The 25,059-nt window shown below is 32.1% G+C and overlaps 1 protein-coding gene across 12 annotated transcripts in view; it reads left to right on the forward strand.

Annotated features, from left to right (window-relative positions):
- Positions 1 to 25,059, forward strand: part of ERBIN (erbb2 interacting protein) — a 93,184-nt gene that overhangs the window by 37,806 nt on the left and 30,319 nt on the right. For all 12 annotated transcript variants that reach the window (XM_039870078.1, XM_039870090.1, XM_039870079.1 and 9 more), the window contains 10 exons: positions 10,738 to 10,816; positions 12,252 to 12,341; positions 14,209 to 14,265; positions 17,330 to 17,393; positions 19,303 to 19,377; positions 19,920 to 20,064; positions 21,104 to 21,176; positions 21,481 to 21,610; positions 21,919 to 22,034; positions 23,928 to 23,997. In XM_039870078.1, coding sequence (XP_039726012.1) covers positions 10,738 to 10,816; positions 12,252 to 12,341; positions 14,209 to 14,265; positions 17,330 to 17,393; positions 19,303 to 19,377; positions 19,920 to 20,064; positions 21,104 to 21,176; positions 21,481 to 21,610; positions 21,919 to 22,034; positions 23,928 to 23,997 — 899 coding nt within the window. The remainder of the gene's footprint in view (positions 1 to 10,737; positions 10,817 to 12,251; positions 12,342 to 14,208; positions 14,266 to 17,329; positions 17,394 to 19,302; positions 19,378 to 19,919; positions 20,065 to 21,103; positions 21,177 to 21,480; positions 21,611 to 21,918; positions 22,035 to 23,927; positions 23,998 to 25,059) is intronic.

Consider the following 25,059-nt stretch of genomic DNA (forward strand, 5'->3'; position numbering starts at 1 on the left):
AACTATGTCTATTGTTGATTACACAGTTTGATGTATCCTTAAAGAATGTAATATAATGTAGCCACATCAATATTGATATGAAATATTTACAATGAGTGCTAAAGGTAAAAAAACAATGTAACATTGTAAATGAATTGAACACCAAGTATTTATTGAGACTGCCCTGTACCAAATACTTTATTGGAAGTGAAGATTACAGTTAATGATGAGAAGTAAAATGACATGGTCACTATTTTCCTGGGATGTATAGTGTTAGTTTAGTTTGGTATACATTGAAGAAAGTACATGTATTCCAAAATGTTGAGTGCTTACCTTAGAGTGAGAGAGAAGTAGACACTTCAGAATTTTAGAATGAGCATATATTTCTTTTATAGTTATAAAAAAGGGGAAAAAAGTCACAAGGATTAATTTTAAATACTCTACCTAAAGATAGGACTTCAACAAACAGTAAATACTGTCATATTTAAGTAATTTTGTATAATGTTTGGAGAAAATCTATATAAACAAGTCTCGAAAAGTTAGGGCAGTAGCACCAACAAATACGTAGTAATCATATTCCATAGCCTTTGGTTCCAAAGTTACTTTTTGTCTTGATGATGAGTATGCAGCAGTAATCTTTCTACCACACCAATTTTCCTAAATTTCAGGACATATTATGAAAACCAATTTAAGACCAGTTTAAAACCAATTTAAGCACCTTGTTGTGGCCAATCCATATCAAACAATTAAATTGTATATTTTGTAGGAAAATGATCAAATTAACATTTCCATTTTAAGGAATAAATCTTCTTTAAAGATTTGTAATATATTCATATTCACTCTAGGTTCACGTTAAGGTTATGGTGGTTAGTGCCCTACTGAGTTTCAGTTGTCAATAGCTGATAAATTTTAGGTTTAAAGCTAGTATAGTTGACTCATGAACAACTTGGGGGTTGAGTGGGTTAAGGGCAATGACCGCCCTTACACTAATCTGTATAATTTAAGTTGGCCCTCTGCATACGCAGATTCCCAACTGCAGATCAAAAATACATATTTTTAAAAACATTTTGTTAATGAATCATCTAACTTTGGGGTTAAAAACTTTGTTAATATATTTTAAATTTTTTAAAAATTATTTGATTGGATTCATTTATAATAATATTGTTCTTTTCTCCAATTTATTTCAAACATTTTATATTCAAAATAAAAGCCTACCTAAGAATTAACAGAACACCCATGAATTCACCCATTGTTAGCATTTTGCCATATTTGTTTTCTCTTTTTTAAAATATATTAATTTAAATATGTTCAGGAAAGAGATATTTACATGTTTTATAAAATGTTTCTTCACTAAACCTATTAAATTTTAAGTTGCAGAGTGACTCCATAGTGTAGTGGTCAGCACATCTGCTTTACACGCAGAAGGTCCTGGTTTCATGACCCAGGTGGAGCCACGGACCATACCTCAGGTGTGCTCCATGAGTGGAGGCCCCCCCACCCGCCCCTGCCCACCCCGTGCACCTGGGGTGCCCTAGGTATGCACCATGAGCTCGTGGGAGGATACGCCCTGCCTTCAGAGATCCAGTTCTTAAGGGGAGATTGCAGCATCCCGTAGGTCAAGGGTGGAAGTGGGGGTAGAGAATTAAAGGGGGGGGAAATTTTTAAGTTGCAGGCGTGGACTTCACTTTAAATATTGGAAGTCCTTGTACATAACCACAGCCATCATTATAACTCTCAAGAAATTTGACATCACATTTTCCCTGTTGCCTAAAAATGCCATTTTTAGCTATTTGGTCCCCCTCACTGCCCTCCTTAAATTAAAGATCACATATAGCATTCATTTGTGTTTCTTTAGTCTTTTAAAATCAGCAACAATTTGCCCATCTTTTGTGTTTTTTTTTTCATGACATTGCCATTTTCGAAGCGTTCAGGTCAGTTGCTTTTTAATGTGTGTGACTTTTCTTCTTCGTGATTTTTCTCTTTAAGGGCAGTTTGAAATTCGTTTCTATTCCTGGTGCTTCATATAGTGGTGAATATTGCTTGATAAATTCCAAAGTAAATTAATTTAGTCCATTACCAGTGTAGCTCTACATATCCTGATAGTTAAGTCAACTTAACACCATTACAGAACTTTTAGAAGTGTCGTGACATTAGGAACCATCAGGTGTAACCTTCCATCCCAGAGGGGTATCTTTTTGACCTCTTGGTTTTTTTAAATGGGAGGCCTTAAGCTGTAAGGAAAGAAAACTGAAATAATCTGGATCTTATTGATGAACTTGCATGCACCTGGGAAAGGTAGTAAACTATGCTACCAGTCTTTATGGCATGAAAATATTACTTGGCTTAATAATGAACATGCTTGCATATATCTTCCTGAAAATGTATTAACCCCAGATTTATTACTCTAAATTGAGAATGGTACAATTATGGTCTTGCAGCATCATTAATTAGTATCTTAGATGTTTATGCAACTTCTTAAAGTGTTTGAGTTTGGACAACCTATTGGACCATAATTTATTTTTTTAATCATTATTCATTTTAGTTTCAGCAATTCCTTGTTATATTGAAAACCTTCTTTATAAGATTCTATCAGCTTGTGAATGGTTTTGAGGAGTTGGAGTGATAACTTCTACATGATCTAAAGATTTAGGATAAACACTTAAGAATTATGCTCAGAAAGAATGGCATTAGTTATTGCTACCAATAAAACCATACAACTTATTTTAACTAAAAATTAAATTGATTTATTCTTTATGTGAAATTTTAAAAATTTATTTCCTTGTTTTTCTTTTTACTTGTTTACTTTTTTTGTTAGTCTTAAACTTATGTCTAAATGAAACTGTGTTTCATTAATGGTAAACAAAGCTAGCTGAGTAGGCAAAAACTATGGTAGTGTTAGAACCGTTATCTTGACTAATAAAAATTTGAGTAACCCTAATTCCTAATCTAATACTATTCATCACTATATAACTGATGTAATTAACTCATTTTACTTTTAGAAAGCTGAGATTGTTTTAATTAACCTGTAATATTTAACCCTAAAGTGTATGCTTTTACATCTGGGTTACTGAAGAAAAAGAATGTAAAATGCATAGTATAGGTTGATGTCATTGTTATGAGAAATTTGAATTTTGTTAGTTGCATGTTTGATTAATAACGTGCTTAAAAGAAAGGTTAGTATTGGAGGTCTAAGATGGCAGGGTAGGAGAATGCTGAACCTGCCCCCTCCCATGAGCAATAATTAAAAATACATGTGTATTGGTAACAGTTACTCCTGCAAGACAACTGAGCATTGAATAAACAGCTTCTGACAATAAACAAGAGGAAGAAACTGAATAGAGAAGATTGGGAAGCCAAGAGAGCCCTTGGGGAACTGCATGAACTCTCCAGGAGTACATCAAACTAAATAGTTTTTGCACAACAAAACGAAATGACAGCCTGCTAAATGGGAGAAAATATTTGCAATTGATACATTCGATAAGGGATTAATATCCAAAATAAAGAACTCATACAACTTAACACCAAAAAAACCCAAACAATCCAATTAAATGGACAGAGGACCTGAATAGATATTTCTCAGCAAAGGACATACAGATGGCCAACAGTGATATGAAAATATGCTCAACATTACTAATCATCAGGGAAATACAAATTAAAACCACAATGAGATATCACATTTATCAGAATGGTTATCATCAATAAATCAACAGATAACAAGTAGCCAAGATACAGAAGCAACCTAAATGTCCATCAATAGATGAATGGATAAAGGTGTTATAAATATAGACAATGGAATATTCACATTTAAAAAAAAAAAATGAAATCTTGCCATTTGCAACAACATAGATGGACCTGGAGGGTATTGTGTTAAGTGAAATAAGTCAGAGGAAGATAAATATATGATTTCACTTATATGCGGAGTCTTAAAAAAAATGAATAAACAAAACAGAAACAGACATATACAGAGAACAAACTGATGATTGCCACATGGGAAAGGGTAGGAGGATTGGAATTTAAAAGAAGAAGAGGGCCCAGAGGAGCCTGACTAAAGTTTGGTCAAGGAGAGATCCTTTGTCACCATTTACCTTGGGCAGAGTGGCACTAGATGATTCTGGAGAAATAACATAAACAGGAAAAAAATAAAATGCAGACTATGTGCTTATAGTTGCCTCAAAAGGCCACACCACAAACTGAGGCCTGCTGGCTCCAGTGAGAGTCTAGGCGCTGCTTAGCAAGTAGCACCTGACTCACTGAGGATATGCCTAGATATGGCTTAGTTGGGGCTGGGAGCTGGGGGTGGCAGGGTTTCAGGGAATCCTCTGAGCAGAGTGACCTCTGTTATCCAATCTGATGACGTCACAGTGGCGCTGTATCCAGTGCGCTAGAAAGGGGGAGGGCACAACAGGGAACGATGGATACCACCAGCACTTTCTGTACAGGCGACTCTCGCCTAGGCCCTCCAACAATGTCTCCCTGTAAGTCCCTGGTGCCCCCTGTGCGCAGCCAAATCGGCACTGGTGCTTAAAGCAAGCAGATGCAGCCCCTTTAAGAGGCTTCTGTCGCTGCCGCAGCCTCCGTCTCACTCAACCGCTCGAGACCTGACAGCCCCGCGTCCTCGCCCCATCTCACCTTCTGCTGTTGAGTGTGATTTCTTGGATTTCTCCCTAGTTGTATGGCTTGTTCCTCTAGATCCCAGGCGATTTTTCCTTGTTGTTGCTCCTTTGATTTGGTCAACCGAGGGATGAACAGAGCCTCTATCATCTACATCTTTTTTTCCCCCTCCTAGGTGTTTTTAATATGCCAGATATATTTTCATGTGTATTAGCTTTTTGCCTAGGCAGGAAACATTGTGGCATACTTTGTGTTTTCAGCAAGCTGTATTTATTTAAAAGCATTTGTTTTAAAATTCTTGCTTTTAGATTTTCTTAGTTTCTCATCTTTTACATAGTTCTTCCAGTGTTTTTCACCTGGCCTGGTAATATGGTTTAGTGATTAAAACACTTTTTTAAGACTAAGAATTGGACTCTAATCATTGCTTCTCTGTTTATTGTTTGTTATATTGAGAAATTAATCCCCAGTTAGTCTTTATATAATAATACCAATATTACTACTTCCCTGCCGTGTCTCACGAGACTGCTAACCACATTTTGGATCAGTCTGTATACAGGAAGTATATAAATTTAAGGTATTACAATTTGTCTTTATTTCATAAAGAATTCACTTTTTTATCATTTACAATCTGTGATAAAACTGGAGTGTTAATTTACGAGTCTTAATATGTGTCTAAAGTTTTGGTTTATTGTTAGCTTTTTAAAGAAATAAAAAGTTCATCATGCTGCTATTTCAAGCCATTGCTAATAGCAACTGGTGTTAAAGGAATATCGTGTTATGTTCACATGGCCTTTTCTTCTTGAGAAGACTATAGGGATGGAGATTAAAACATTCTGCCAAAGTAGTTGATAGGGAAAGCTGGTGGGGAGGGATGATAAAAGAAATGAAGACTGTATAGTTATTAATTTTCCTGTGTGAGCACACTGAATAGAAAGCCAGGAATTATAAGGCAGAGAAACCAAAAAAAGTAGCTCAGATCTTTCTGTCTGATACAAGAATGATAGAGAGGTTAAATAAAGCCTTTCTTTTTGAATCAAAAAGCCCAGGAAGAATGAATTGAAAGTTTGTAGTCAAAGCAGAAAGCAGTTCATTGAACCAGAGAAAATCTGATGATTGGGGACAACTGCTCAAAAAAGTTAAATTGGTTACAAGGGAAATTACACATTTCTCGTTAAGTCATGTGTTTCTTTGTGTTTTAAAATTTCTGAAATTGTTCTCATGAAAAAGATGGAAGGGAGAGTGGAGAAGGCCACCCTCAGGGCCTGATGGAATATAGTAGGAAAAGACACAAAGTCCCACTAGATGAAAGTCTTCAGGGAAGCAAAGTCTGTAACCTACAGAGGATCCGGTGAAAACCCATTTTGGTTGGAGGAAGTTAAATATTTTCTCTACTCTTGGGCTTCAAAAAGAAACCATCCTAGACTTAGGCTATTAAAGGTAGACAGAATCACTGAAAAAGTCCCATCCTCGACACCTAGGGATATAAGCTGGCCTAAAATAGGCTAAATTGTGCAAAAGAGAATATACCCCACTCTTTAACAGTCTAATAGACATTTTACATAATAGTGATACATATTAAGTAATCAGTAATAGAGGTCTACCACTGGAGAATGGATAAGAGCTTGAAGAGAAGATCTCTGAGGCACAAGCTTAGAGGAAACACCTCAAGCTGAAGGTGAAACAAAAACTTTGAGAAAATCTAACAATTTAGTCTTACACTCAACATAAGGTTATGCTGTCATTAAAAAAATACAGCCAATTTAGCAAAGAGCTGTTATTTTATTGTACTAAGAGTTATAGCTTCAATAGAATTCTCACTTGAGACAAATTATCAGTTGAAGGGATTGAGAAGAATTTAATTCCTGAAGGACAAGATTTAGTAACTTTAAATATTTTGTATGTAAATGAATGAGAGAAAAGAGAAAGAAAATTAGTGTAGAGATATAGATGTTCTTAGCAGTAGGTAAGTCAAATTTAGCAAATGTTTGTTGAGCAAAGGTACAATTTACTAGTTGTATGTGCTTGACTAGAGAATTGAGTCAATCTATTAGCAGTAATCTAAGAAGCGCACAGCTACTATGAAGTAATTAATTCATTGTATAAATGCCCTAAAATGTGTAATTGAAGTGTTAAATGTCCAGGTAAAGGAGTGCTTTGTAAATCAATGATTCTAATTTTGGGACTTGTAATAGGGGTGCCAAGTTTTTATTTTTACCATTAAAAAATTCCTCTGTTCCACATACCTCTAAAAGCAATCTCTCTCACATCCCTATTACCATCATTTTATTTGAAACTGATTTTTCATTCAAAGGAAAAAGAATGAATGCTATAAATACACTAAATTTTAAAATTTAGATGAAGTAAAAAATAAATTTCCAAAATCAGTAAGAAGTAGAAAACTGAAAAGACCAATGAATACAATATTAAATCTAATTAGTAGTCAAAAAACCTAACAGGCATACTTTTTAGGGACAAGTTTTACTAAACCTTCATGGACTCGAGTAATCCCTAATTTATAAAAACTGTTCTAGAGATTATAGAAAGGGGGAAAGTATGCAACTCAGTTTATAAGGAAGATAAACTTCAATAATAAAACTAGATAAAAACTTTAAATCGAAGTTCTGGGAACCCTCTGCTGGGATGACAGGAATGACTCTGCTGGAGATCTCATCCTCCATCAGGCTAGCCCAGGCATAGTAGGCATGTTCGCACAAGACAGTAAGAGGAACCTGAGAGCTAGTGGAAATTAGCCAGGGCATTTTTGAACACTTGATTTCATCAACTCTGCTAATGTTTCATTGGGCAAAGCAGAACAGATGGCTGAGTCCAGAATCAGGATTAGGGAGATTGTACTTCACATTTTGATGGGAATAGCTGGAACATCACACTGCAGAAAGCTGTATAGGAAGTGAGGCCATTAATAGAATCAGTCTGTCCCACATACTTAGAAAAGAATTTAACAAACTGTTCAGTATGAACCAAATGGAAGAAAAGCATGAAACTATGGAATAGATCAGTAGAAGAGTAACAGAAGAGAGTGTCCAGAAATATAACATGTGAGAATTTGGAATTTGTAGAGATACCTCTGCAAATCAATGGGTTAAAGAAAATGAAGAGTTAATTAGTGTTAGCACAATGTTTTTATATGAGATATAGTAAAAATACAGGGTTACTTTATGGTATATACTAAAATTGCAAATGGATCAAGGACAGTAATTTGAAAAAATTACAATTATTAGAAAATATAGTAGAATATTTTTATGACTGGGGTAGAAAAGATGTAACATAAAAAGCACAACAATAAACAATTTCTACATGACAAAATATTTAATAATAAATGACAGGCTGTGAGAAAACATTTGATAAACTGATATTTCTAAAGAAAGCTTATAAGTAATTGTAGTAAATTGGAAAGTGCAGTAAACAGTGAATACAAAGGAAAAATAAAAATTATTAGTAAATATATGAAAATATATTCCGTATCACTAGAAAATATCAGAAAAATATCTGATTTTATATTTCTATTCCTGGTGAAGTTCAGCCCCTTTAATTAGCGAAAAGTAAAGACATCAGATGTCAACAACAATATGTATACTCAGGTTTTGTAGTACGAAAATTGGTATTGTTACCCTGGAAAGGAATTTGGAGATATCTGGTGACATTGATAACTGTGGGCCATGTCCTAGTCCATTAGCGAACAAAAGAGGCAAAGGTTCTCCCCTCAAAGAGCTTGTATTCTTACTGGTGACTGGTAAACAACCTTCTAAAGATAGGTAAAAATACTAATGTATATTAGTAATTGATATTGTCTCATGTATCACTGGGTTTTGTTCACATTTTAAAATTCTATTTTCCCCCTATGCTTCAGATTGGCTAGTTTCTGTTGCCATGTCTTCTGGCTAGCTGAACTTTTTTCCTTCAGTATCTAATCTTATTTTAATCCTGTCCCACGCATTTTTCATTTGGATATTGTATTTTTCATTTGTAAAGTTTCCCTTTATTTTTTACATTTAACCTTTTCCTCCCGATCATGTTCATTTTGTTCCATTTAAGAGCAATAGCTGTTTTAAAGTCCTTTTCTTTTAATAATGTTATCGCTATTATCTCTGTGTTCGTAGTGACTGAAAAGTGGTAATCTTTTATAGTGGAATATTTCAAGCATTTGTATAAGTAGAGAGAATAATATAATAAACCTGATATACCTATTAACCAGCTTCAACATTTACCCAATATGTTGTAGTTTCTTCTATGCCTCCTACTTTGCCACCTCTGATTATTTTAAAGCAAATCACAGATAACTGTTCATACATGAGTATTTCAAGATGAAACTACTTTACTATTTTCACACTTAAGAAAAAATAACAGCTAACAACAATGTCTTAATATCATTTGTAACCGTCAGTGTTTATAGTTCCTGATTTGAAGATTTACATGAATGCCACAAAATTTCAGCAAATGTAAAAGTTCCTAAAACTGAAATTTTTAAAAATGAATTATCTTGAAACTGTTAGAGAAATTGAATTTTTAATAACAATAAACCCTTAAGGAATCATTGAGACATACTTTTTAAATTTTTATTGAGATAATTATAGATTCATATGCAGTTATAAGAAAAGTTATAGCGTGGTCCTATGTACGGTCCTATGTACCTGTTACCTAGTTTCTTAATGGTAGCATTTTGCAATGTTACAGAACAATATAGATACTGACATTGATACAGTCCCCCAGTCTTATTCAGATTTTCCCAGTTCACGTGTATGTGTAGTGGGAGGAGGAAGAAGAGGAAGAAGAGCAAGCGGAGGTTTAGATATTCACAGTCAGGTCTCCTGGGTCTCTTCTTATGTAGGTAGTTCTTCATTCTTCCTTCATTTTTGTTTGTTTGTTTTGTTTTTTGTTTGTTTTTTACCTCGACGGTTTTGAAGATTACTGGACAGTTAGAATTTCTCGTGTTTGGGTTCATTTAATGATCACTTGTGATTAAATTAAGGTTCTGTGTTTTTGGCAAGAATAAAATATTGGATCCCTTCTCAGTGCATCTCAGGTTAGGTGTTACATGATAATGATGTTGACTGGTGATGCTAACTTTAAAGCAATTTAAGGTTATAGTTCCTGTGAGAATTCTCTGTAAAGTTACCTTTTCCCTCTTAATAGTATCGTTTGGATGTGAAACTTTGAAACCATACTAATCTGTTTCTCAACATTTTTTTACCCACTAATTTTAGCATTCATTGACGAGTTTTGACTGAACAGTTATTGCTGCATTTGCCAGTTAGTGATTTTGCATTACTTACTTTTAATCACCTGAAATTCTATACTTGGCATTGTGGTGAACTTGCTTACTTAGAAATCTAAGTGAAATTGGAAGAGACTTAAATGATCTTCTAGTGTCAACTCTTGAATAATCATAGGATGTTAGTGGAGGAATGCGTCTTAAAAACACAGAAGTTTTGGAATGTATATAAAAAGTTATTAATTGGCATTTCCTTAGATTACAACAATGCTACTTAAAGTTCGTGTATAGATTGTTGCTTGTTGACAAATTACTGTTACTATATTTTCATTGAGACAAGTTGTAGAAATAAAAATTAAGTGCTTAGAAATTTTGCTGTTATTTGACTTATCGCAACTTTTTTCTGATATTTAAAAAAATATTGGTCAGCAACTGCCTTCAGACATAGCCACTGGCATATGTGATGTAGATTTTTCACCTATCTTCAGCTTTGTCATTATATATATATTAGTATCTTCAGCTTTGTCATTATATATATATTAGGGGCCAGCTCAATCTGGAGCCCAGAATTACAAAAGTATGCCTCTTTTTATGTGAGAGACAGACAGAATCCTATGTTTTGTGTCCTCAACATCATCACAGAAAGCACTAATTTTTAGAAAAGCTAAGAGAAGGAAAGGAGAGTAAAACTAATCAAGATAATTAGCACTTAGAAAGAGGCCAGTGAACAAAAGATGCAAGGAAAAAATTGTGGAGGTAGTTCTGTTTGGTGTACATTAGTGGTGTCAGTTTATGTAGATCCTGCCTAGTTCGTAAATTTCCATTCTGCAAGGTATACAAGTATTAATATTGCTATTATTTTGTCCTCTGTAATAAATTCTTTACATTTGATCATTAATTATTTGTTCATATTTTAGGAATACAAGAGTTTCCAGAAAATATAAAAAATTGTAAAGTTTTAACAATTGTGGAAGCCAGTGTAAACCCTATTTCCAAGTAAGTTCTTCTTTGTTGAATTATATTTCTTTTGTGAATAACTATGAAACTATGAATGGTAGTAGAATATTACAGCTATGAAATAGTAAAAGAATATTACTTTCTATATAAAATTGCAGTTTTAGATTTAAAAGCAATCTTTTAAATAATCTTTCTAACCCCATATTTTGCAGAAGTAAATTTGACATCCAGACAGATAATGCAAGTGTTTTGCTCCAGGTCTCACAGGTAGTTAATGTCAAAAAATGATACTAAATCCAGGTCTCCTCATTCATTGTTACTTGCACAAGAAAGTCTTCACTTGCAAATCAAATGTGTGACATGCTTAAACTTTTGAAAATATTGGAATAAAAGAAATAATATTTGAAATAAGAAACCGAAAGGTCAAGAAGGGAAAAACAATAAAGAAGGAAGAACTATGTAGTTGGATACACCATATACCAGAGGCGTATGGCTATAAACAGAACATTTTCCTGGTACCAAAGGTGTTAAACTTTGAAAAAGTGAAGCAGTGAAGCAAAAGATGAATAGAGTTAAACAACTTAGTATAGCTAAGTCGAAACCAGCTTTCACATATTATAATACTGTATTTAATGAGTTTTTCTAAACATAGCATTGCTTCACTTGCCATGGAAGACAGAGGAATGTGTCATAGGGGAGAAAGAAAGTCATTGATGTGCCTTACTACAGGAAATGTTTGCACTTGATAAAATATGGGACAAACGTACTGATGTTGTTACATCTTCATCTGAAAATATTGCTGTAGCATCAAGTTCTAGATCTGTAATTTGTTGCATAAGTCAGAGGGGAAAAAAGTAAAGCTAATACTTATAGGTTTTTAGATGGCCTTAAAATATCTTTCAATTTTTTATCTTATCCTCATTATAAAATTATACAGTCTTTATTTGATTATTTAGGGTCCAGATGTTGACATTGAAAATTATCTAAACCGATGTTTCTCAAATGGAGACTATTTTACCCTCAAAGTTTATTTGGTAAATAAATGCTGGAGACATTTTTGGTTTTTCACAGCCTGTGATGTAGGTGGTGCTACTCTACTCGCTTTTAGCACGTAGAGGCCAGGGTTGCTAAATGTCCAACAATGCAGAAGATACCCTCCTCATAACAAAGAATTATTCAGACCCCAAAGTCAATATTGTCAAGGTTTAGAATTTCTTTTCTAGTCCTTTGGATCAATGTTAGATAAGGCAAATTTCAGTAGTTCCTGAGGATGTCATAGTTATGTCTTCTAAATGCATTTCTGTGTATTATGGCTCATTGATACAAAAGGCAAATTTCAATTTGAGAATTACTTAGTAAAGAGGTGACTGTTATGTGTTAAGAATGTGTGTGTTGGTTAGACAAATTCTTAGATATTTTAATGAGACAAATTGTGTGTGTGAATTTAATTTAAATTTTGGTATATTTTATATAGGCTTCCCGATGGATTTTCTCAGCTGTTAAACCTAACCCAGTTATATCTGAATGACGCTTTTCTTGAGTTCTTGCCAGCTAATTTTGGCAGGTAAATTATAGCTTCTTCTAAAACCTTTTCTTGTTACCTACCTCTTTTAAAGTTTAAAAAACTGTAAGTTGCTTCAGTAATACTATTAATTACAGTTTCATAGGCTCTTCTTTTGTAATTATTTTTATAGTTCTTCAGAGCTTGTTATTTTGACTTTGAATTTATTTTTTCAAGTAAATAAGCAGTGAAAATTTAAAAGGAAAAAGTAATTTAAGTCTCGAATTGGTTTTTAAAGTATGCAAAAACTAGAGAGTTTAAATAGGGAGGGAGGGTAATTTCCGTATATTTGAAAAAAGTAATGCTGTAGTCAGCACATTTGAAAATTATCTAATTATTGGTATATCTGTCTTCACTAAAATCAGAATTCTGAAGAAATGAAAATGCGTTTCTGGGGTCCACCTTATTGCTCTTCCCTCCTACCCCAACGCCTGCAAATCTGAACGAGAACAGTTCTTGTCATAGTCCCTGAGTAATTCTTTTAAATGAAAAGATGAATCAATAAATGAATCAGTACTAGGTATCAAATTATTATTGTATTTAAATTAATTGCTAGAGGAAGTGCTATCTAACTACATGCTATTTTTATAGTCATCTTTTTGTCTAAAAATAAAGACAAATGCCATATGGTCTCACTTATATGTGGAATCTTAAAACAAAACAAAACAAAAATCCCAAGCTCATAGATACAGAGAACAGATTGATTGGTGGTTGCCAGGGATATGTGTGAGGTGTGTGTGGAAGGTGAGGGTGGATTAAATGGATGAAGGTGGTAAAAAGGTACAAACTTCAGTTACAAAATAAGTAAGTCATGGTGACATAATGTACAGCATGGTGACTATAGTTAATAATGCTGTATTGTATATTCGAAATTATATCTTAAAAGTTATCAAAAAAATTTTTATTATGTATGGTGATGGATGTTAACTAGACTTATTCTGGTGGTCATTTCGCAGTATATACAAATATCAAATCATTATGTTGTACACCTGAATATTAATGTCAATTATGTTTCAATAAGAAAAAAGAATTCTGGGCATTTTTGCAGCCTAATGACTTGTGGAAGCTACATTATCATACTTTATATATTTATATGCATGTAGTATATATATATATACATATACACACATATATAGAACTCATGTACTTGTCAGATTTCTCTTCTGTATCTGGCATTTGGACCACTTTTTATTTTTTATTGAAATATATTTGACACTTAACATCGTGTAAGTTAAAGGTAAACAACATTGATTTGATACATTTATATATTGTAATATGATTGCTGTTGTAACATTAGTTACCTTCGTACCATCTGCTCATTTTTCCTCTGAACTTACTGGAATGTGCATCACTGAAGTGCCAGAGGATTTTTCCTTTTCCGTGTGTCTCTTTGTGTTCCTTTATGTTTTCCTGTACAGTTGGATTATTATTCTTCAATCTATTAATGACTAATAATTTTGGGAGGTATTTTCGCAAAGAGGCATGAAGTGCTGTGGGTTTGAAATTTAGGGACAATCATTTTGTTCTTTGAATATGTCTGGAAGTGTTTACTCTGCCCCCACCCCAACTGATTCTGAGCAAAAATATTTTCTTCCTTTGTATTACTTTGTATTCCTGTGTAATTTGTATTCCTGTGTAATTTTAAATTCCTGTGTATTACTTTGTATTCCTGTGTAATTTTAAAAATATTTTCTTCCTTTGTATTACTTTGTATTCCTGTGTATTACTTTGTATTCCTGTGTACAGTATTCCCACATTGTAATTACACAGTAAATATTGGTTGCTTTAAAATTTTAGAGTATGACGTTAACTTATTATTAAAATTCCTTGTCTTTGTCATAGATGCTTGATTTGTTTTTTTGTTTTGCAGATTGATTAAACTCCAGATATTAGAACTTAGAGAAAACCAGTTGAAAATGTTGCCAAAGTAAGTAAAGGTGTTATCCTTTCTAAAATTTAGTTTATAATTTTTAATTAAGTCATTAAAGAAATGTTAATTTTTATTTGTTTGTTTGTTTGTTTGTTTATTTAACACCTGCAGCACCTGGTCTTCCTAGGTGGTCTCCCATCCAAGTACTAACCAGGCCTGACCCTGCTAAGCTTCCACGATCAGCAATGTTAACTTTTTAATATCAAAAATATGAATGCAAATTATTTTAAAAGACATTCGTGGTGTTCGATATAAAAATCCATGTATCTGTGTTTGATGTTTAATAATAATTTCACAGCTCTTTGGAACTCAGACTTATGAGTTCCAAAGTCAAAATAATAAGTATATAAAGCCCATGAGTCCCAAATAAAGGTCTCAGTTCATTACTAGAGCTCTTACAGAGTACACATTAGAAAGATCCAAAGGGTCTTCATGTGAATTCTGTTAACTATAGTTCTAAGGGCTTGTCTGGTTTTGTCGTCTATGGTATATTAGAAATGAAGTGGAGGGCCCCCTGTTGGTAAGCTAGCAACCAGAGGAGATGGAAGTCCAAGATAAAACTAAAACAGATCTACAAACTCAAATTGCACTTTGTAGTTTGTGTCCATTTATTGAAAAAATGTCTTAAAACACCTTGAGTTCATTGCTACATTTTTTACAGTTGAGCATTGTCAGACTATAGTCTGTGGTTAAATTTGGCTCACCCACTGCCTATTTTTGTAAGTAAAGTTTCAGTAGCACCACATTTATTCATTTACATATTTTCTATGGCTGCTTTTACTCCACAGTGTTAGAGTAGAGAAGTTGTAACAGATTATATGCAAAGGCTAATATATTTACTCTCTGGCCCTATACTGAAAAGTGTGCTGACTCCGGTTGTAATTATCAAGTTATTTGTTACCTCTTCAGGGAAGCATCTCAGTTCCCTAGGAGTTAGTTGTTCTGTTTACTCAACTTCTATGGCATCTTATTTATAAGGATTATGATATTTACCACATTAGTCTAATTTTTTTTATACATTTCACTCTCTTACCTGACCAACATATATACCATGTGCACATGCACTTGTATTCTCCCCTCCTCAGCGCTTGACTGTAAATCTTTAAGGGCAAAGAGGTATCTAGTTTTGATTTATGAAAGACATTCTGTATTAGCTGAGTAATTGTTCCGTTAGGAATGATCAAAGTTTATAGTGATGGTTGTGAGTATTAGTTAAAATGGAATTATCCATATAAAATTCAAAAGGTTTAAATATTTTACAGATTTGATACTGGCAGTGATGACTCTTTAGCTCAAAACTTGACTTTTTTAAGTGATTTGAATAACCAAAATGTAAATTGTTTACTGAAATAGCCTACAATTAATATAGTCTATCTGATTTTATAAGTAATTTACTTATTGTAACTAATTATTTTAACTCTTTAATTTCAAATTTGCAAATATTCTTTCCTGCTTTTTAAAACTTAAGATTAAAAACTTCGAGACTTCACAAAGTATAAAGTCATGTGCATTCAGCCTATGTGAGTGAACCTTTTTATGATCAAAGGTTAGAGCAGTGGGAAAGCTGTTTTTAGATATGTAAAGTGAAATTTAATGCCATCTTAATACTGGAGGGCACAGTATGAAGCACACAAAGGATGTGTATTTTTCCTCTGAGATAGGAGATGATAAAAATGAGTGAAATACAAAAGAATTTTAGAGGTAAACAAGAAGAAATTTGAAGGATATTGTTTCTACTATCTCCTTGAAGTAGAAAACTGGGTCTTAAATGAAAAGACTTGAAGATGAAAGGAAAATGAAAAAATGAAATTTTGTGTCTTAAATTTTTGAGGCATATGAGTAGGATCAAAGTTGCCAGTATTAAGCTACAGTGAGTTGAGATGGAGATGCTTTTTTCAAACTCTACAAGATATTTCCTTTTTTTATTGCATATATGTGTCATTCACATTTTCCTAAATCAGTTTTAAAATTTAACTTTCTAAGAGTGTTATTTGTAATTGAATTTTTCTGATACATTGTTTTTCTTTTTCATACCCTCTTCTATAACTTACCCTTGTTGATACAGTGTTTAATCGCTAGATATGAATTTTCTCTTTATCTTGTCATAAGAATATTACATTAAGAAAAATAAGATTATGTTTTCTTCTTTCAGTCTTCTCCCCTCCTCACAGCCCTCTTTACTTTTCTGAAATGTCCACCTGATATAGCATAAACCTGGGAATTAAATATCATAGCATCTGATATTTCTTGAGAAAGATCTTGGAAACACCTTTTTTTTTGTTATAAAGCATACTAGAACTGACATGAGTTTTCTGGACAAAGAGATTTGAGTAAGGAAAGTGCAATTATAGTACCTCATAGTACCTGAGAACAGACACTCAATAAATCTAAGTTAAATCAGCTTTGAGAAAAATTGAAATTGGTGTGAGATGATAGAATGGTATATTTAAAATGAAAGGGTTCGGGAAAATTAGCTTCCTCTAATGTTAGGTCAGTAATATAGTGACATTACAATTATGATATGTGTTATATTTTTTTCACTGAAAAGCCAGAAAAACATTTTAAGTGAGTTTTTATTTTACTCACTACTTGTAATATGTTAAATTTCCAGAGATAGTGGAATATGCACATATATGTGCACACACTTGATTTTTTGTACTGTATTTTCTCACTTTTCTGTGTTTAGATATGTTTAGATATACAAATACTTACCATTGTAGTACAGTTGCCTACAGTATTCAATACAGTAACACGCTGTAGCCTTAGCTGTGCCATATAGCCGAGGTGTGTAGTAGGCTGAACCATCTAGGTGTTGGAAGTGCACTCTGTGATGTTCAAACAAGGAAATCACCTAACGATGCATTTCTTGGAACATGTCCCCATTGTTAAGCAAGGCATAACCGTATGATGGCTTCTTTTCGTAGAAATTTATTTTTATTTTGTCAACGTGAAAGCCATTACATTAGACATTACAGGAGAATGTTTTACATTGTTAATTTTGAAGCTTCCATGTAATTGATATTTTTGTCTACTTAATTCTTTATTAATCCATTGTGCACAGAACCATGAATAGACTGACCCAACTGGAAAGACTGGATTTGGGAAGTAATGAATTCACAGAAGTGGTAAGTTCTCACCAATCTCACTATCCACGTCTTATATATCATCATGAACGAAATGTGAAAACTAATGTATTCTCTGCATTTTAAAGTATAGGTTGGGTAAAGAGATATACACATTTTTGAGAGACAAGATATAAAAGTTCTTAACAGAGCAATTTAACCAGATAGAAAGATCTGACAGGAGTGAGGGTAAAATGTTAAATTAATGAGAAACCCATGGAAAAAAATAACTAAGTTCAAGAGGTCATAAGGGAAAATCAGACTAAAATCCATCAGAGAAGTACTACTTGTGAGTCAAAAATAACTCCTGGGGTTATTGCTTAGGAATTTATTCAATGATAAAATTCTTCTCTATAATTTTACTTAATAGCTAAAGGAAAAACACTGATTGAAACAACTCTTAAATTTTTTTTTGAGTTGGTAGTGAGACCTTTAGACTGTGTTTTTGCCTTGTGTGTAACATATACTTTGATGCCGAATGAAAAAGAAAAAGGAGTATGTAAGCAGTTTTTTGGCGTTAGTCATCATTCCAAGAGAACTCAGGAAATGAGCTAGATATATTTTTGAAGAAGAATTTATTAATCAGATATCATCATTAAAATTTTTACATTATGTTTACAAGTTTGTTTTTTTTAATTGTGGTAGATTCTAAATGATAGTCTTAAGAACAATTTTTTAGCACTATCGGCTGGCTGCATGATTGCCCTACGGATAATACATTTATATACTGTATTTATAATACAGTATTGTACATTTGCTCACTAAATAAATAGATAATCAGAGAGATAGACGGGGAGAAAATAATTTAAATCATTTCTTCAATTAAATAAATAAATATTTTTTTTTATGGCTTTTATTGTATGTTGTGGAAGGTTTTACTGCTTGTGAAAAAATACATATTTTGTGCTTTAATTATCTAGCTATTCTACTTTATCAATATTTTATATGTATTAATCTATTTCCATATTAACTTTGAAAATTCTTAATCATTGTTAATTTTTATGACTCGGAGCAGCATTCAGAATCATTAGTTTTTGGACCATTTTGGTCTTTTAACATTATACATTTATAGAAAACTTACCACGAGAATTAAATCAGATAAAGCACAAAAGAAAATTTCTTTTAATCTAAGCTGCACCTAGAAGTCTTACCTATATTTGTATGTTAACAGTAAATCCGAATGGTATTCCTTTTATGTATCACTCATGTTGTTATGGTGATTAGATATGTTGGTACTCTATGCCATTACAGTGTCATTGATCGGACACAGGTTTATGGAGTAACAAAAATATTTTTGAAGGATACATTCAGAAGAGCCTTCAAGAGCAAATACCCAAGATCAAATTTTCCCTGAATATCAAGGTCCACTGCAACTCTTTAATATTGTGGTCTTCAGTACCACATTATAAATTAATATTTTACCATGTAATTGCTGGGAGTTTAAAATAACAGAATTTGCTTACCATGTAATTATTGCTTGGTTTACTTTCCTTATTGTTTGTTACACATATAAGATGTATGTTGTCCAGTTTTTTCCTCCATCTTTTTTCTGAAAGTCTTCATCTTTTACAGATAATGGTTGACATTATCTTTTTACTGTAATCTTGAAAGCAATAGTCCTTATTTTCATTTTTTTATTAATATAAATACTTGAGCTTATTATGGAACCAAAAGCTTAAATGCATTTTGTGCAATCTACTATTAGAGAATGTCTGTCTTTGAGTTCTCCTTTAATAATAGTGTTATAATAACTAAAAAGGTAGGAAGGCTTGAGTATTGACTCTGTTCCCCCCCGCTTTTTAAAAATTTTCAAACTAAAAGTTATCATTAGAAATTTCCAGGGAATTATTTGCCAAATAAAGACATTTAAGGAAATAGTTGGATTCTCACCTCTTCCTTTTTATCCAAACAGCCTGAAGTACTTGAGCAACTAAGTGGATTGAAAGAATTTTGGATGGATGGTAATAGACTGACTTTTATTCCAGGGGTATGTAAATCAAGTTTTTAATAGCTTTACTTATTGCTTTGTATTTTTTGCAGTTTTATGAATTGTACATTTTTGAATTACTTTTAATTAGTAAAAAGTTGGATATTTATTATTATTACCATTAGAAACAAGTTATATATATATTTACTGTCAACACATGCTTGATTAAAAATTTCCATTATTAACTTTTATAAAATGGTCTCTCTTTAATACATGGAGTATGTCTTTCTCAGTGGTTGCAGTTGACTTTATATCCTAATTTACTTTGTGTTAGAATCCCTGTATGTATTATCTCCCTAGCCGATGATGGATAGCTGAGTTCACCCAAAAAAGTATGTGTCCATTGCCACTGTGCTGAGCTAAAATTAGTAGGAGCTTTTAGCTTTATTACTGAATACATTACTAATGGCTTTTTAAAAGAATCTGAGTCTTTTTTCTCATATAAACATTTAATTATAAGTTAAAACTTGATATTAGATTATTGCCTAAACTTTTTACAAATTACTGCTGATAGTCATTAGATTTCCTTTTTTTATTTATAGTTTATTGGTAGTTTAAAACAGCTCACATATTTGGATGTTTCTAAAAATAATATTGAAATGGTTGAGGAAGGAATTTCGGCATGTGAAAACCTGCAGGACCTCCTATTATCAAGCAATTCACTTCAACAACTGCCTGAGACTATTGGTTTGTATTGCTTCCTAATTCATATAATTAATTTTTACTAATGTAATATCTGAGAATTTTTTTGCTATTGCTTGATTTGTTATGAGAGTTTTACTGTACTGCTACAATCACAGATCTCATTTGATTTTTTTCTACTGTGATCAGTAATATAACTTATTCTTTTGTTGACATTACTGTATTTTTCTTTAAGGAAATGTCATTTTTATCACTGTAAAAAACTTTTTAATAAAAGAGAGGTAAATTAATCTAAACTTGGTTTAATTATTGAACCATAGCCCTTATCTGATAACTTTTTTCAGTCTTACTTCATTTTATACTCAAAGACAAGAAAATAGACCAGTTTTTGCAAATCCTGTGAGAGTCTGTATTTGTCTAGATGCTTGTCTGATGATCCATTAAGGAAATTGAATTTTTTTGATTAAAGAACCAAAAAACTTAAATTTTGGCATCTTCATGATATTTAAATATAAAGACCAAACATTATTTTTGCTTTTTTTTCAGTTGAATTACGTATTTGATTTAGTTCAGGTTACATTTTACAAATTCTACAATAATTTATTCAGCACTTTTAATTTTAAATTAAACTTCATTGTATTTAGTATTTAGTATACATGGAATACATAGAACAGTTTGTTATATACCTATGAAAACTACCTTCATATTACCATTTCTTTAATCCATTGATACCACAAGTTTGTATTTGTGTTTTTACTGTGCCATACATTGTTTTAAGGAGCAGGACTACGGCAGTGAACAAAGCAGACAAAAAGTTCCTTCTCTTATGAAACTTGCATTTTAGTGGAGGTTAAGTATATTAATATACACTAATGTTAAGAAGGGATAATGTAGGTAAAAATTGAAAATACAGGGTAAGGGAATAAAGAGTGATAGGGTTGGTGTAGTGTCCCTTTTATATAGATTCCTTAAGGAAGTTCTGTATGATTCATTTCAAATGTAATAATATGTGCTCCATTGACTGTTGGTCGATTTGCTTCTAGTTCAGACTTGGAAAACTGTGTGTTATTTCTTTCCTCAATAGGTTCATTGAAGAATGTAACGACTCTTAAAATAGATGAAAATCAATTAATGTTTCTACCAGACTCTATAGGAGGGTAAGATTTTTGTGAATTAATAGAACAAGAAAATTTACTTTCAGTTTAGCATGTCATATATTTTCAGATAATTGCATAAATAGCATCTAAAGGAGATTTTATAAACATTCAGATAAGCAATTGTTTATAGGTTGGGTACATTTGTAATAAAAACAGGCAGATTTTTCATGGTGAAGTTTATCTTAGTGGAGATGGAATTTTTGCTAGTTTTGTTAAAGTCAAGTTTAAATGTTCATGTGTTCCTAAGTTTTGAATCATAATAGGAAATATTTTTTTAAATGTATGTTTTCTTTCTTAATTAAAGGTTAATATCAATAGAAGAACTGGATTGTAGCTTCAATGAAGTCGAGGCTTTGCCTTCATCTGTTGGGCAGCTTACTAATATAAGAACTTTTGCAGCAGATCATAATTACTTACAACAGTTACCCCCAGAGGTATTGTATTTTAAATTTGTTTTGAATTTTTATTTTTATCTATTTATTATAGCTATCTACTGTGGTTTTATTTTCTTTCAGAAATAATTGTGTAACTAAACCTTTTATTTTCTGAGTAACTATTAGCTATATTGATTTACAAGAGGTACCTACTTTTCTTCATGAAAATTAATAATTGAAAAGGGAAAATATAATTTCTTTTATAAATGAGAAGAGTGTTTTTCATAACTTTTAAAAATGATATTTTACTTATGTCTGTTAAGCTGTAGGATAAATTTTTAATACCCACTTTTATGTTTCTCTTTCAGATTGGCAGCTGGAAAAATATAACTGTATTGTTTCTTCATTCCAATAAACTTGAGACACTGCCTGAGGAAATGGGTGATATGGAAAAATTAAAAGTCATCAACTTAAGTGACAATAGGTTTGTAATAATGTCTTCATCAGTTGGTTCATAGAACACATTGATTGGATGAAATTAAAGTTTCCTTTTATGTAATAGCAAATCTAATGCATGTTCTTTTCATATATATTTTTATTTCTTGAATTTTCATATGAAAGAATGATCTAATTTTACCTGATGCTAATTATACTGTGGTTATTTATGTCATGGTTCATTTTGTGTTGACTTCATATATACAACCTTTATTCTCTCCTTTATAGCAACCTTTTTTTAGTCCTAAAAGTCAGAGCTTCACCTTAATTAATAGCGTTTTTGAAAAACAGCTTTTAATCCAATCTGCTCCTTTTATTTTTCTGAGCAAAAGTGTCATTAGGCACCCACTCACATTGTTTGGACAACATAGCCAAGGTGCAGAGCAAATAGATCAATAGGGTTGCAAAATTTTAACAGTGTTTAAGAACAGATTGTTTATAATTTTTTCCTGAGGTAAAGATACTAATGCAGTAGTACCCCACCTTATCGATGGTTTCACTTTCCGAAGTTTCAGTTACCTGCAGTCATTTGTGCTCTGAAAATATTAAATGAGAAATTCCAGAAATAAACATTTCATAAATATTCAGTTGTATACTGTTCTGAGTAGCTGTTCCACTTATGGATGTGAATCATCCCTTGGTCCAGCATATCCACACTGTATATGCTACCTGCCTGTTAATCACTTAGTAGCCCCCTCGGTTATCAGATCAACTCTTGAAGTATTGCAGTGCTTGTGTTCAAGTAACCATTATTTTGGTTAATAATGACCCGAAATCACAAGAGTAGTGATGCTGACAATTCAGATGTGCCAAAGAGAAGCCATGAAGTGCTTCCTTTAAAAGGAAAATGTATGTAAGTATAGGAAAAAAATAGGATTTGGTACCATTCTAGTTTCAGTCATCCACTGGGGGTTTCTCGGAATATATACCCCCGCCGATAAGGGAGAACTACCTGTAATGTTAAAAGAGTGTTTGTAGAGCATTCTAAAATTTTGCTTCCATAGTGTCTTAGAAAGTATTCAAAACAATCCTATGAAATAGTACAACAGGTATTCCCATTTATAGAGGAGAAAATTAAGGTTCAGATTTAAGGTGACTCACATAGCTTTTAACATAGAGCTTTGATGTAAACCCAGCTTACTGACTAGTTAGGATGTTTCTACTGTTCCATTTTATTTAAGTACCACTGCCTTTTTAAAAAAATTAAATCCTTGTTTTGGCCCTTACGTTGTACCCCAAAACTAGAGCTCTAGGTTTCAGCAAATTGCCATGGAAGATAAGTATAGAAGAGCAGATAAGCATAAGACAGAAGGTTTAAGTAGACATTCTATTTTAAATAAGATTTTATTCTAATTTAGCATTCTAATGAGTATTTGTATTACTTGGTTTTTACTCATTATTATGTTAAAAGTCTTGAGTAGGAAAGTATTGGCTCACAATGAAATATATAGAGCAGTGCAATTTTTATAACAATTACCAAATATTTCCTATAAGTTTGTTCTCTCTAAATACAAGAAAACAATCCAAAACAGTTTTATGAGACATTGCTTAATCTGTCCTTGTCTTTCGATTTTTTCATTTAACATCTTTCCATATTTAATATTTTTTCTTAATATAATTTTTTGAGATTATTATATTATTTTTCCCCAGCCAAATTTGTTCAATCAAAGAATTATATTTTAAAAGCAAATTCTTATAAAACTGGATAATATTTTACCTTATATCCTATTCAGAGACCTGTATTGGGTTTTTTCCCCTAATTATTTTTCTCCTATTTTCATACGCGATAATATAACACTGTTTAGAAGACCATTAGATTTACTCTCATGTTTTAACATTTCTCATTTTAAAGTTTAATTTTTGTTTGTATTTTTTCCCACAGATTAAAGAATTTGCCCTTTAGCTTTACAAAGCTACAGCAATTGACAGCTATGTGGCTCTCAGATAATCAGGTAGGCATTCTGATTTTCTAAATTACTGGAATTCCAATTGTGCTATATGATTATGTATTCTAATTTACATAGGATCATTTAAGAGCAGTCATATTCCTGAATATAAGTAAACTATATTATTTAAAGAAAATCTTAGAAAATATTTGGATACAGATAATTTTTGTGAAATATGTGTAAATTCATAAATAATAAATCCTGTTGGACTTACCTAATTTCTCCCAAATCTGGAAATATATATATGAGATTAAAAAATCAGACACAGTACTCTTTTTAGTTTTTAGAGTGATCCTCTTTGGCATATACCTATAGAAATTTGATAATTAATTTAAATTATACTTCTAATGAAGCATTTTCACATACCTTACAGAAGTGTTTCTAAGGAATTAAGAGTTATTATTCTTTGGACTTTTCTTCATTTTACAAACATTTATGAAAACTTGCAGTAGGTCATGAACTGCTCTGGGAGCTGGAGATGTATTGGTAAAGCAAATAGAATGTTCTTACATTCTCATTGACTTCATATTCAAATGAGAGACAGAGATGAACAAGTAACTATGTAATCTTTCAGAGATAAAGAAAAATAAAGCTTGATAGGCATAGGCATTAGAAGATTAGCAGAGTTGAATGTACAGTTTGCTGATCTTTTTCATAAGTTAATGATTGAGCAATTATTTATAATTTATTTGAAGATATATTCTCACAAGGTTTGACTACACTAGTCATGTGATATATTTATAAATTCCATAGTCAAATTCACTTGGGGGACTGTATTATGTCCCTCTTTTGGATCATATTAACAACCGTGATGTGTACTACAGTAAGAAAACTCACTTGTCCATATTTTAGGATTCTTCAAACTTCTTAACTGACGACCCCTTTCCATCTAACTCTTATTTATACTCTAAAAGCCTTAAGCTGATGTCAGTCCACACTTATGAAAGCAGACTGTAGTTTTTACTTGTTCTGTAAATTAGGGAAGAAAATATTAAAATGATAACACCTTTGCTTTTATTAGAACTTGAGCACAAGTGATAATCGCATCTATTAAATGTGTCAGTTCAT

This window comes from Pteropus medius, unplaced genomic scaffold, assembly GCF_902729225.1.
Source record: "Pteropus medius unplaced genomic scaffold, Ma_sr-lr_union100, whole genome shotgun sequence".
NCBI classification, from domain to species: domain Eukaryota; kingdom Metazoa; phylum Chordata; class Mammalia; order Chiroptera; family Pteropodidae; genus Pteropus; species Pteropus medius.